General features: G+C 40.3%; 1 protein-coding gene across 1 annotated transcript; it reads right to left on the minus strand.

Annotated features, from left to right (window-relative positions):
- Positions 1-2,466: 2,466 nt before the first annotated feature.
- Positions 2,467-10,876, minus strand: det1 (DET1 partner of COP1 E3 ubiquitin ligase). The gene is made up of 9 exons (XM_026310843.2): positions 10,745-10,876; positions 9,626-9,960; positions 9,193-9,459; positions 8,899-9,111; positions 8,535-8,758; positions 6,280-6,409; positions 5,664-5,854; positions 4,491-4,682; positions 2,467-3,741 (listed from the first exon to the last, which is right to left on the minus strand). The coding sequence occupies exons 2-9, from the start codon at positions 9,872-9,874 to the stop codon at positions 3,552-3,554; spliced, it is 1,656 nt and encodes a 551-aa protein (XP_026166628.1). The 5' UTR covers positions 9,875-9,960; positions 10,745-10,876; the 3' UTR covers positions 2,467-3,551.
- Between the last annotated feature and the right edge of the window lie 836 nt (positions 10,877-11,712).

An 11,712-nucleotide genomic window follows, 5' to 3' on the forward strand; every position in this document is an offset into this window, starting at 1 on the left:
GAGTGAATGGCCTAAGGTGGGATAATTAAGCTCTAATGTGTGTAGGTCTTCCTAAAACAAATGAAAGTCAATGAAGCCATGGATTATCGCTGTGGAGTCATGTGACCACAGCCAAATGACATCTCAAATGTCCAATCATAGAGTAGGGTGCAGCATCCATCATAAAGGAAGTACCGTATGTAGAGCATAGCATTTTGACAAATGAAATGTTAAGGGTATGTCTAATGGCATATTACACATGATGTCTTCATGATATGTTTGGCCATCACATATTATAACATGGTGCAAATATACTTGATATTTGTCATCATAATCAAATTATCCATTGTCCCACTTTATGAAACACAATGCCTAAAGCGGGACAGTTCTAAAAGTGCTGCAGTCAGGCAAAAACAAGGTGTGAAGAGGCAATGACTGTAGAAAAGCAATATTTATTTACATCATCTTTTCAGACTCAAGGATAAAAGTTTGAGTGAGACGATGCAATGCATTTCAAAAGCACAAATAGACAGAAATTTAACAAAATCCATCCCAACTGGATGGATTTCGTTAAATTACTGTCTATTACAGTCATAGCCGATTATGGATCACTTCATTGAATATATGTCAGATCACAATAGCAAAGACAAGACAAAAGACAAGGAGATAACACCAGACACACCATAGAGAGGCAGGCAAAAAAAAAAAAAAAAATCATAAGTCATAATGTAATCGTGATAGAGAAGCATGATATACCTGCAGTATAGAGATGAGTCACTACAGTTTATTGTAAGCAGTTGTTCAATGCAGGTTCAAGTTTTTTGCTTTGCCTCTATGACATGTTGTATTTAAATATGTCTGTTAGTTTTCACTGTTTAGTGAAATAGATCATATTTTAAGTTTTGCATTTGAACCTTTTAATATTTACACAAATTAATTAAAAGCCAATTCATTAATTAAATAAATGATTATTCTCTATTGTTTATTTGATGTTGTTCAATATGCCCATTTTTTTTAACTGAACAATGGCACATTTAACTCTGAATTTTTATTACATTAATTAAAGAATAAGATCTTTTTAATATAGACTTTTCAGTGTGCCACATCAATAATGCAGGTTGTCAGAGACAGCAAAACCAAGCGCTCTTTTGAATCAGGCATCTGATGTTGTTTCTGTGTGATTCATTTTATGTTCAGATATTAGGTAGTGTACTAAAACAGAAATTGAACTGTTAAAATATGTGCATGTATTTCAGGGTCAACTTCACCATATGTGTCCTCCAACAACAAAAGTGGACTGTAGCCTCACAGTGTACACTACACTTCTTAGAGTTTCAGAGGTGACTGTCAGCCAGATGATTAAACATGTCTCTGTGTTTAGAGACTGCCCTGAGAAGCAGAGCACTGCAACAGGAAACACTTAGGATTATGGCCTTTTCTGGATTACACTGGTTGCACTGTTGCCAAGACAACAGCAATTAGAAAAGACTAGGTTACCAAGCAGAGAGCGGTTATGTTTCCGTAGCAACCAAGGTCAGGGAGAAGGCTCTAGGTTTACTTGATTCATAGGAGCAAGACGAATACAATATATATTTTTTATTGTGCTAAATACTGGACATCAGGATCATGGAGCCAATAGCCTTTTCTCTATTGACTTGTATCAATATTGGTTTTTAAGTATCTGTGGAGAAAATGTAGCACAAATGTGACTGGAAACAAACACACACACACACACACACAAACTTAAACAATCCTGCACTTTTTCTATAAGCAACCTGTTTGTGGAGATGATGACAGCATACTGTGTCCCTCCTATATGTAGGTCTGTCTGTGCCTGCTGCGTCCGCTTCCTGTAATTGGTTGATTATCACAGCATGTCATCACACACCACCTTACACAAACACACTATAATGACAATGACATAACACGGCCGCCTTAGGGCTTGATCCACAAGACAGTGTTTACTGTGTTTATGCAAAACTTAAGCAGCTACATAAAACAGTCGCTGCACTCAAACCGCATCGATCCCCTCTTCACCTCCCTCCGTCTTGCTTTGCCAACCCCCGTCTGTCACCAGTTCTCATCTCTCCATCAGTAAATACCTTCTTCGTTCTGCCTTGGTCTGTCTCTCTAGCACGCAAACACACACACCTCACCCAAGTCCACTGTAGCGTGTAACCAGAGGCTAGGAGAACACTTAATCCCACAACACCTGCTTTCTATACCACCATGACCTCTCTGCAGCTGCCTGGGTGTACAACTTCTGCCTTTATGTCTGTTTATTGTATATATGTGGGTATTAGTGACTCTTCATTCTTATTAGAAATGTGGGGTGTTAGTCTGCATATTTGTTTATATTTGTATGCGTTTTAATGACACATTTGAGCTAAACAGATGTCTACCAGTGCTTTAGTCTGCAGAACAGATGGCCACATTTCAAATAGCAACATTATGATCCTATACACTGCTGAAGAACAGACTGTAGGGATCAATACTGAAATTTAATACACACAGTGTTGTCTTTGTATGCACTTACAGTTCAGGTTCATTATAAGGCACCATGGCATCTACAATTTTCAATTAGATGTTCTCACCTTTACAGCTTCTTAAGAAATGGAAAGGCAAAGTGTGACACATGCAATGGCAAAAATTCTCCATGTACAGTATGAAACAACATAATTTCATCCTTATTATACAATTTTTGCACCTGCTTTTCCATTTCAAAGCTTCCCCACCCACATGTGTATGAAACAGCTTATGCCCAAGCTCACACAAAGACACAGTATATAAATAAATAAATCATTTCCCTACAAAATAAACAGATCAATATTTAGGCAGCATATGGTTAAAAACTTATTAGCTCAGAAAAACAAAAATGGTGAGTCATACAATTTTATTGGCATAAAATATGTACAAGTAGTAAAGCTAAATGTAAAAATAGTGTAAAACAACATTTCATAAAATTAACTCTTTCCCCATCACAAAAAAAAAAAACTTTGTTGTACAGCTGGTCACAGACCAACTCAATAAGCAATTCTAATATGAATGTGCAGCCTTCAGTGCATGGTAAGGAAAAGAATGTAAAAAAAAAAAACCAAAAAAACAAACAAAAAAACCCTTTGGCTCTTTCTAAGAGGTTCGGCTGCCTACGGCTCCCACCTCTGTCACATCAATCACTCTCTCCACATCTCCATTTACACATATTCCAGCCTCTCCTCCCCACAGTTCCCTCTTTGTTCTGCAGAGGAAGGGGGAAAGAGGAGGCTAAAGGAAAAAAGCAGAATTGCCGCCTTCTCGCGGAGGGGGAGGAGTGGTGGAGGTGGAGTGACCACTGTGCACTGGAGAGGACAGAAACTGCGGTTGCCATCAGGAGGAGAATGCAGGAAGAGGACTGCTGATTTATCTGCAAGAAAGGCTGCCTACCAGAACAAATTGTTTTCTGTTTTCTGATGGAGTACATGTTTCTTGTATTATTACCAATAGCTGTTAACGGAAGCCCAACAGTCCTGCATTCAGTTGAGTCCACATGGTCTTGGAGCTTAGTTTGCTGCACACACACACACACACACTTCTCAGGCACAGACATGCCTCATGTGGAAGTTAACCACATACTCTGCGTTAGTGCGCTGGACAGAGATGGCAAAGGGTTCAAAGGGGTGGAAGGTGAAGGCAACAAGGCGTCGCACAGCATGATTTACCGGCCGTCCTAGCAGGCCTGCCTGGATCTTAAACTTCAGCAGGCCGGAGTCACGTGCATAAAACCTGGTGGGTGAGAGAGGAGCACACAGAGGTTGCATTAAACTCAAGGTGTTGTCTTGTCTGCTTGTTTTGAATTGAATTAAGTGCCCTGTTGAAAGTGATCCATGTTGCCATTTTTGGAAGCTGTCTGAGGAGCAAGAAGCTGGGCTTACATATAACATCATATTTGCATTACTATTGACTGCATAACTTTATCAATTAATTGTTTAGCCTCTAACCCCAAGTATCAATCTGCACCAGCTACTCCACTTCCACTGGTGTAAATGAAAAAAAGAATCCCTAGCTGTCAAGACTCTAGCGTTCAGTAGCACATTGTAGTCATACCAAACACAAATACCAAATGAAGTCAATCACTTCTGAGCTTTTTGACCTTTAAGAGACAGCTCTTGTAGCAACATGTTTGTTCACAAACTGCCCCCTATTCAGTGGGAAAAAAAAGCTTTTAGCTGTTACATATTTTTGAAAATAGTTTTGTTATATAAAAAAAAGCTATTTCAAGTCAAAATGTCTAATTTGAGAAGGCTGAAAAAGGTGATGTCTCAAATTGTTTGTCTGGCCATAAGGCTAAAGCCCAAATATATTCAACAGAGAAAAGCAGCAAACGCTTCACATTTGACCAGCTATAAAAATGGAAATCTTAAAGGGAATCGTCAAATGCAGCTGCACTGATTGCTGCAGGGGTAGCAGTAAGAAGAATTTTTAAGTCCTTTAAATAGGATTTAGATGGTCACTCAACCTGATGGAGACAGTACCTGATGGGGTGGTCTCCACAGGTCTTGGGCCTCTCCATCACTGACACCCACTTGTCATCGTAGCTGAAGAGGGAGAGGTCGAGGTAAGGGCTGCTACTGTAGGACTGGGCGCTGATAGGCAGCTGACCCAGCAGCCGCCGCACTGCCTCGGTGTGACCGCCATATTTGGCATTCACAATGGTGTCTTTGAATCTAAGGCACAGAAAAACAATTATGTAATAACCCAGCAAAAGTAACATCACACAGCAGCAGCAAACTACATTAGTGGACAAGCAGTCACTTTTTGGCAATGTGGACTTGATGTAAGTCTGCCACTAAAGCATTTCTATGATCCCAAAATACTCCGGCTATGAAAGTGAACAGCCTAGTTTCCCCTGTAAGAAAGCCTGAGATCAAGTCAACAGATATTTAAAAATAGATGTAAAATACATTTGTATTTATTCAAGATAAAGTTTATGATACATTCCTGGCAAAATTAAGCCGTCCCATGTTTCATTATTACACATTTCAGCACTCAGCAGTGACTTACAAGGTCTCACTTTTCCATATTTTTCAGATGTCCTCTCAGCACATTTTGTGCTACAACATCCCCGGCTTTACAGCTCTGCCTGTTTCTATCAGCTTTACTGTTAGCCACTGAAAGTGGTACAAATCTGGTTTGGTGAATGTGCTTGCCAGTTTTCTGTCTCCTCTACCTCTTCCCAACATCAATTTTCACCACTCTAAAATCCAATTCAAAGCCCTTTTCTTCACTCAAACTATCCTTTATCTTCTCCTCCTTCCTCAGTTTCCCCCAATCTGTCCGCTCCTCCCCGTTCACCCTCCACTGAGGATTTTGTCACCTATGCTAGTGAGCTGAACAGCCAAATTTAATCACAGCTCCTCCAGCCACGCTGACTATCTTAATGTTTTGCTTCTTTATCCAGATTAAATCCTAAAACTCCTTTGTCCTCCTCCAGGCGATCACTTCTGTTCCTAGTCACCGTCTTTAAATCCTCCCTGACATTTGGCTGCACATCAGCTTCAGTTTTTTTCTTTCAATCACCAACCAACTCCTGACGTTTTGTTTGCCAGCACAATTATAGTCAAATTGAAATATATATGCATATATGTATTTTTTGACAGGAAAATACAGTACATTAGATGAACGTCTCGTGCGCTTCCTCACAGTACCTCCTCTGGACCTGCCGTGCATAGTTGTTGGAGGAAGCAGAGCAGGGGAACTGGACGGCTTGACTGTGCAGCGTAGCATTTCTGAAAAGGTCGCAGAAATTCTCAAACAGTTCCAGCAGTTGGTCGGAGGTGTTCTCAAAGACAGCCAGCACCTCTGTAGACACCATGTTGTACACAACAAAGAAGGAAGGCTGCCAGAAAGAGAGGGGAGGTGGGGCGAAGGTTTTGTAGTATTTTTTTCTTTTAGAAATATTTTCTCAAACCATAAAGCAATCCTCCTGGGTCTTTAGAATTAAAAAACACAAGGCCAGTCAGAAAAAGTGAAGCATTCATCCTATCTAACCATTTCAGGGTTTGGCTTTCATCTGCATTTCTATACATTTACTTTGAGATGAATAACTTGTGCAAGAATGGCATAAAGTGAGCATTATTAGATGTATTTGTTGTCACTATGAATGAGATACAGGACTGAACAGAATCTATAGGAGAAATGTGTCCTTAGAGACCCGAGGAATTCTTGTTCTACGGCACAAACAAGAAAAGACACAAGAGAAGGAAAGCAACAAAGAGAACAGGGGAGGAATTCAGGTAGGTGTGTGTGTGTGTGTTCTAATACCTGTGAGGGGTCGGTGACTCTGAGTGTGACCACGTCTTCACTGGTGTATTTAATTAAGAGGTGATGCTCATCCAGCAGCTGCATCTTCCACATCCTCAACCTCCTTAGCTGATCAAAAAAGTGAAAGAACCTGACAAAACCATCGAATATATAATTAATTATCAAGGGAACCACTAGGATCAATAAAGTAATATCTATGCATCAGTACATTGGGGGACTGGACTGAATAAACTGAGCAATTTATTTAAATTACAAAATTAATCATTTATTGATAATACAGATTATGCAATATGATAAAATATAAATGTTCTGTTTGTAGATACAAATTAATTAGAACCTACAAAAATTGTCTGACTGTAGCTCCTCAGATGAGAGGAAACTGTAGAAGTTGATGTGTAAACATTTTTGGATTGAAAACTGAGGATGTTCATTTGAGCTCTGGGAAATTACACTGGCAATTGTCACTATTTTCTGATATTTTATTTACAGCAATTGCAAAAAATAATTAGCATATTAACCAAAGATTATTTAATCCTTCACAAGATCCAAAATTTCATTTGTAAGATAAAAGCATCATTTTCCTATGATGTACTAAAGATAATTCTTTTTGAGGCTGCAAGAATTTTAAAGCACCTAAGCAATGAAGACCAATCCTACACCTTTATTTTTTTCATGCCCTTGTAGTGAAAGAAAGAAAGTTGCAAGAAAAAGTAATGCTAATGTTTTCATTTTCCCAAGTTTTCTGTATAAATTGGTCAAGAAATGTGACCTGATCTTCACTAAAGCCACAAACAGTATTTCAAAGCCAATAAAGCACATGCAGTCACAACCTTTTATGTCTTCTTTCAACACAACCATTGAACATACAGTGATGGTGGAAAAAGTAATGGCTACAGTGTTTTAATAACTGCTTGAACCACCTTTGGCTCCAATAACCTCAACCAAGCGCTTTTTGTAGCTGTGGATAAAACCTGCTTCAGCGCAGACAGCCACCCTGACATTATCTGTAAGACACCTTGATAAACTTGGGAATTCATTGTCCCTCGACAATAGCGAGTGGTCCAGATCCAGAGGCAGCAAAGCCACCCCACATCATGATACTTCCTCCATCGTTCTTCACTGTTGGGATGATGTTTTCATGTTGGTACATGGTTCTCTTTTTACATGTGGTACTGTAAGATCTTCCCAAACAATTCTACCTTTGTTTCATCAGTCCACAACACATTTTTCCAGGAGTGCTCTGGAGTGTCAAGCAGGTCTTTGAAAAATTCAGGGCTGCAAAATACCTCCTGCTGTGCTTTATTGCCAAATAGTGCAGCACGTAGTAACACAGCACTTTCCACCTCTGCCTTTATACACAGTTTGTTGAAGCTTCTCAACAAAACTTTGCACAACTGTAGGAACTGATTGAGACTATTTTCAAGGCTTCAGTGTTTCATTAACCATTACAATACAACCTCCCAAATAAAAGGCACAAAGCAGGCATGTCTTGTATGCTTCTCGCTGTCCTGAGCCACGAATGTTATTCTAAATTTAATGTTCAATTATATAGAAGGTTAAGCTTGTATGGACGACTGAAGTACACACATGCAGAAATTATATTATTATTATTATTATTATTATAGAGAAAGAACTTTTTTGTGGTTGTTGGGTGCGCACTTGCACAGCTCATTCATGTCTCCACCAAGGGGTAGCGTGTCCAATGCCTGATCTCTGAAAGTAACTTCCATTTTCAGTTTTTACTGACCTTTGTTTTTACCTGGAAAATGCAGCATCAGGGTGTATAAAAATGGACTGACCCTAAACCTTTGACTGATAGTGTACATAACAGCTGTAATTTTAATGCCTAGTTGATCATCCTTAACTTCTGTGAGCTGTGTGTGACACCACAGAAGATGAATTACAATGTATGTCTCAGTCACCAGAAGCGGATTTCCCCCCACAAGGGGTCCACGGTGCCGTGAAGATAAATTGGGAAGAACATGATCAAAGGTCTCCAATCAACGTCATCCTATATAACATGTTTACTCCTCATGCTGATTTTTTTTCAAACAAAACTGGACCAGCATCAAAAGGGAACCATTATCTGAACTCACCTAAATATGTAAAAGCACCATTAACTAATAAGTAAAGTTAAAAAGTAAAGTGAACACAACCATAACTGGATACACAGCAGAGAATGACTGAATGGATCAAAGTAAGTGAACAATAAACAAAAAACCAAAACAGGCTGAAAAGTGGAGTGTCTTGCATACCTCCTCTTGGCGGTGGCGCTGCCATCCTGCTCAGCCCTCCTCCAAAGGTAGACCAGCAGCCTGTGTTTTAGGGAGTTGATAGTCTTATCAGTGTACAAGCGAGGGAAGCCAGGCTGGCTTTCAGCCTGAGCCTCCGCATAAACAGCTGAAAGAGTTAGGAGGTCGTCCTCATAACAGAACCGCCCAATAGTCCTTACATCCAAAAATGTTCCCTCTGGAGTCACCTGGTTAGAAAGTAGAAAGAAAAAAAGACATCGGGGGAAATAAAAAGTAAAAAGTTAAAATTCATACCAGTTCTTCCTCAGTTCTCTGAAATACAAGTCATTTTCATTTACAGATGTTAGATTTAATATACATGGCTCACCTGAAAGACATGTATTGTCTGCTGCTGGACTGACAGCACAGCCAGGATATTCCTGTAGAGATAGAGGCCCTGGTTGTGGGACAGGATGATCTTGTCACATTTAAAGGACCTGGTGTCACAGAGCCTGCCAGTGTGGAGGTCAATAATATGGAGGGAGTAGTCTTCTAGAGGAGACCGGGGATTTGGAGTCACAGACTCATTGTTACGATAAACCTGGTGAGAAACAAAATACTGCTAAGAGAGGCAGTCTGGGCCAAACTATGGATGAAATTGAAAGTGTCATTCTGTCATTACCTCAAAAAAGTAAGGTGGTGGCTCCTCAGGAACATACACAGCCGACCCAACAATGACATAGCGGCAGTCATCTGTGAAGAGGCTGCACTCCCTGTTGAGGTGTTCTCCATTTGAAGCAACATTAGTGACATGGAGCAAAGAGAAAAAGCGCTCGAACAGGCGGCTCCGGATGTTCAGCGAGCACTGGTCATTGGCTGTTAGAAGAGTTTCTCCCTCTTGGCCTCTCAGCAGGTCCTGAGCTGCCTGACAGCCTTGGTATTCATATATCTGAAAGAGGAACACTACATAGTTTCTCTTTCATGTATTTGTCTCAAGGACTTGGTTAGTTAGGTGGACCAAATCTGTTATTGCTGTGTGATATTTAACGATTTTAATGTTTCAAGAGAAAATGTGAGAGAGAAAAAAAAACACAGCCAGATTGCTCTCTTCTTACCTCCAGAGATGTCTGGTCAGAGGAGAAGGCGATGAAGCAGCGTCCATCTGGTGAAAACTTCCTAAGGAAACAGGGGGGCTTCTCCACATTGACCACAGTGAAGTTGGGAAACAGGTTCTGGTGGAAGCAGCGCACCCTGTACCAGTGAGCCCCGGGTCGGCCTGAACAGATCCTGCGCCTCTCTAGACGATGAACTACATTTTGATTCTGAATCCGTCTAGGCTTCAGAGTTGGGGTGTCCTCATCCATCGCTGTGATTAACGAATGAACTCAAGTCCTCTCTGAGCGGGTAGTTAGGTGGTCACAACGGTCAAACAACTACATCACAAACAGACCTGTGTTTAGAAAGAAAAGAGATAAAGGATAAAACAAATTAATGCTCTGATATCTATGCTTTCAAATTTTCCATGTTGACCAAGTACTGAGCCTTACATGATTAGTCGTGCAACAGATTACTCAAATGAAAGACAGAAGGCAAGGGACTATAATTAAAACACGTGTATAGTAGGAGGTTAAAGTACACACAATTTTAGTTATCACGAGGTTCAGAGTTATACAGATAATGTCTTTGCATTCAGCCATTTGTGACTATGTGTTGGAGTCCAGTCTGAGGGTAGAGGGAATGGAGACAGAGCGAAAAACAAAAAAGGCCAGAAAAAAGACATTAAATACTTAAACTTAAACTGCCATATATGTTATTTCTATTTCCTGTATTACTGTAATTTATTACAGTAATGGCTTCTGCTCAGAGTAAGCTAGAAAGTATTACATTTATAAGTATTTACTGTCATTAAGAAGTAATATCTATGTGTGTTAAGTAAAACTACTAACGCTACTGCCTGACAGCTGCTGTGAAGTCTCTCTCACTGATACTGTACATGAGCCAAACCCACAACAGGACAAACCCACAACCGGGCTCTTCATGTGGAGCCGCAGGAGCACAACATACACACCGTTACCTCACAGCAGAAACCATCCAGACCCCCAGACCTCTGATTCTGACCCGGCTCTGCCTCCCCAGTGAGAGCCCTGGTCTAAAAACCACCGGCTAACTACACCTACTTGACCTCATTATTTCTATCACTAGGTAGATATCTGACACAGTCAGCTCATACTCACTGTGTGCTTTGAAACGCCAGCTATCCCAACAACACCATCACCAACACCACCAGCTTCCTGCTCCGTGAGCTCCAGCTGCTGGTGTCACCAACACCGCCGTGTTAGCTGCTAGCGCTCGTTTGTCCACAGTAGCGCAGAAGAAGAAGAGCTTCAGAGGCTGTCATTGCAAACAGCGCCGCGCCCTCCTCCTCAGGTGAAGAATGGCATTGCAACATGCCACATAATACATCAAATATCAGACGGATTTGAGATATTGGCAGCTGAAAGTGAACAAAAATATGTTTCACGACTAACTCAACACGATTGGCATCAGAGTAACAGTACTGTACATAATGGTTACATTAAAGTGTAACGCAGCGCTTATGATACATGTGTACTGAGAAAAATGAATTTATACATTTTTGATTACCTAGAAAACATATGAAAGACTTTTTGGAAACATTATATTTGACATTCTTGAAGACAAAGGAATCGTTTCACTGAAATGTAAGATAGACATAATACATAGTGGTTCTCACAGGGCCCTGTGTGTTCTACACAGTAGTATGCCAATTTATACACTAAAAATATGTTTCTGAGCATCCCAGAGTACCAATTTTAAGTAGGTAATTGCAGTGGACTGCATTCTGAGGCAAACTTATAGTGGCCACACATGAGCCAAAAGTACACCTGCTGATTTTACTCAAGTGCCAATTTTCTGATCAGTAGGTGGGTTGGCAGGTGAGGAGCAAAAGTGCACGGGCAAACTCTGAACATGATTATAATTGCTAAAACTAAATTGGCAGGGAAAAACAACAGATCTTTGGCCTGCTTATAGTGTACATAACTGTCTTGTTTGTTTAGCCTGTTTCATGTAATTGATTTGTTTATAACAGCATGTAGCATAAGTGAACTCAAGTGACCTGTGTTTTGCTCCCCATTATGACAGATAATTAAATTATGATTATCCTCTCTCTTATGAGGCATGT

This window comes from Mastacembelus armatus, chromosome 6 (assembly GCF_900324485.2).
Source record: "Mastacembelus armatus chromosome 6, fMasArm1.2, whole genome shotgun sequence".
NCBI lineage: Eukaryota > Metazoa > Chordata > Actinopteri > Synbranchiformes > Mastacembelidae > Mastacembelus > Mastacembelus armatus.

Bases quoted from the DNA above. Each gene is read 5' to 3' on its own strand.
- det1 (XM_026310843.2), bottom strand. From the start codon at position 9,874: ATGGATGAGGACACCCCAACTCTGAAGCCTAGACGGATTCAGAATCAA. The intron at 9,460-9,625 runs GTAAGAAGAGAG...TTCCTCTTTCAG, and splicing joins CTGACCAGACATCTCTGGAG to ATATATGAATACCAAGGCTG. The intron at 6,410-8,534 runs GTATGCAAGACA...TGGTTTTGTCAG, and splicing joins AGCGCCACCGCCAAGAGGAG to GTTCTTTCACTTTTTTGATC.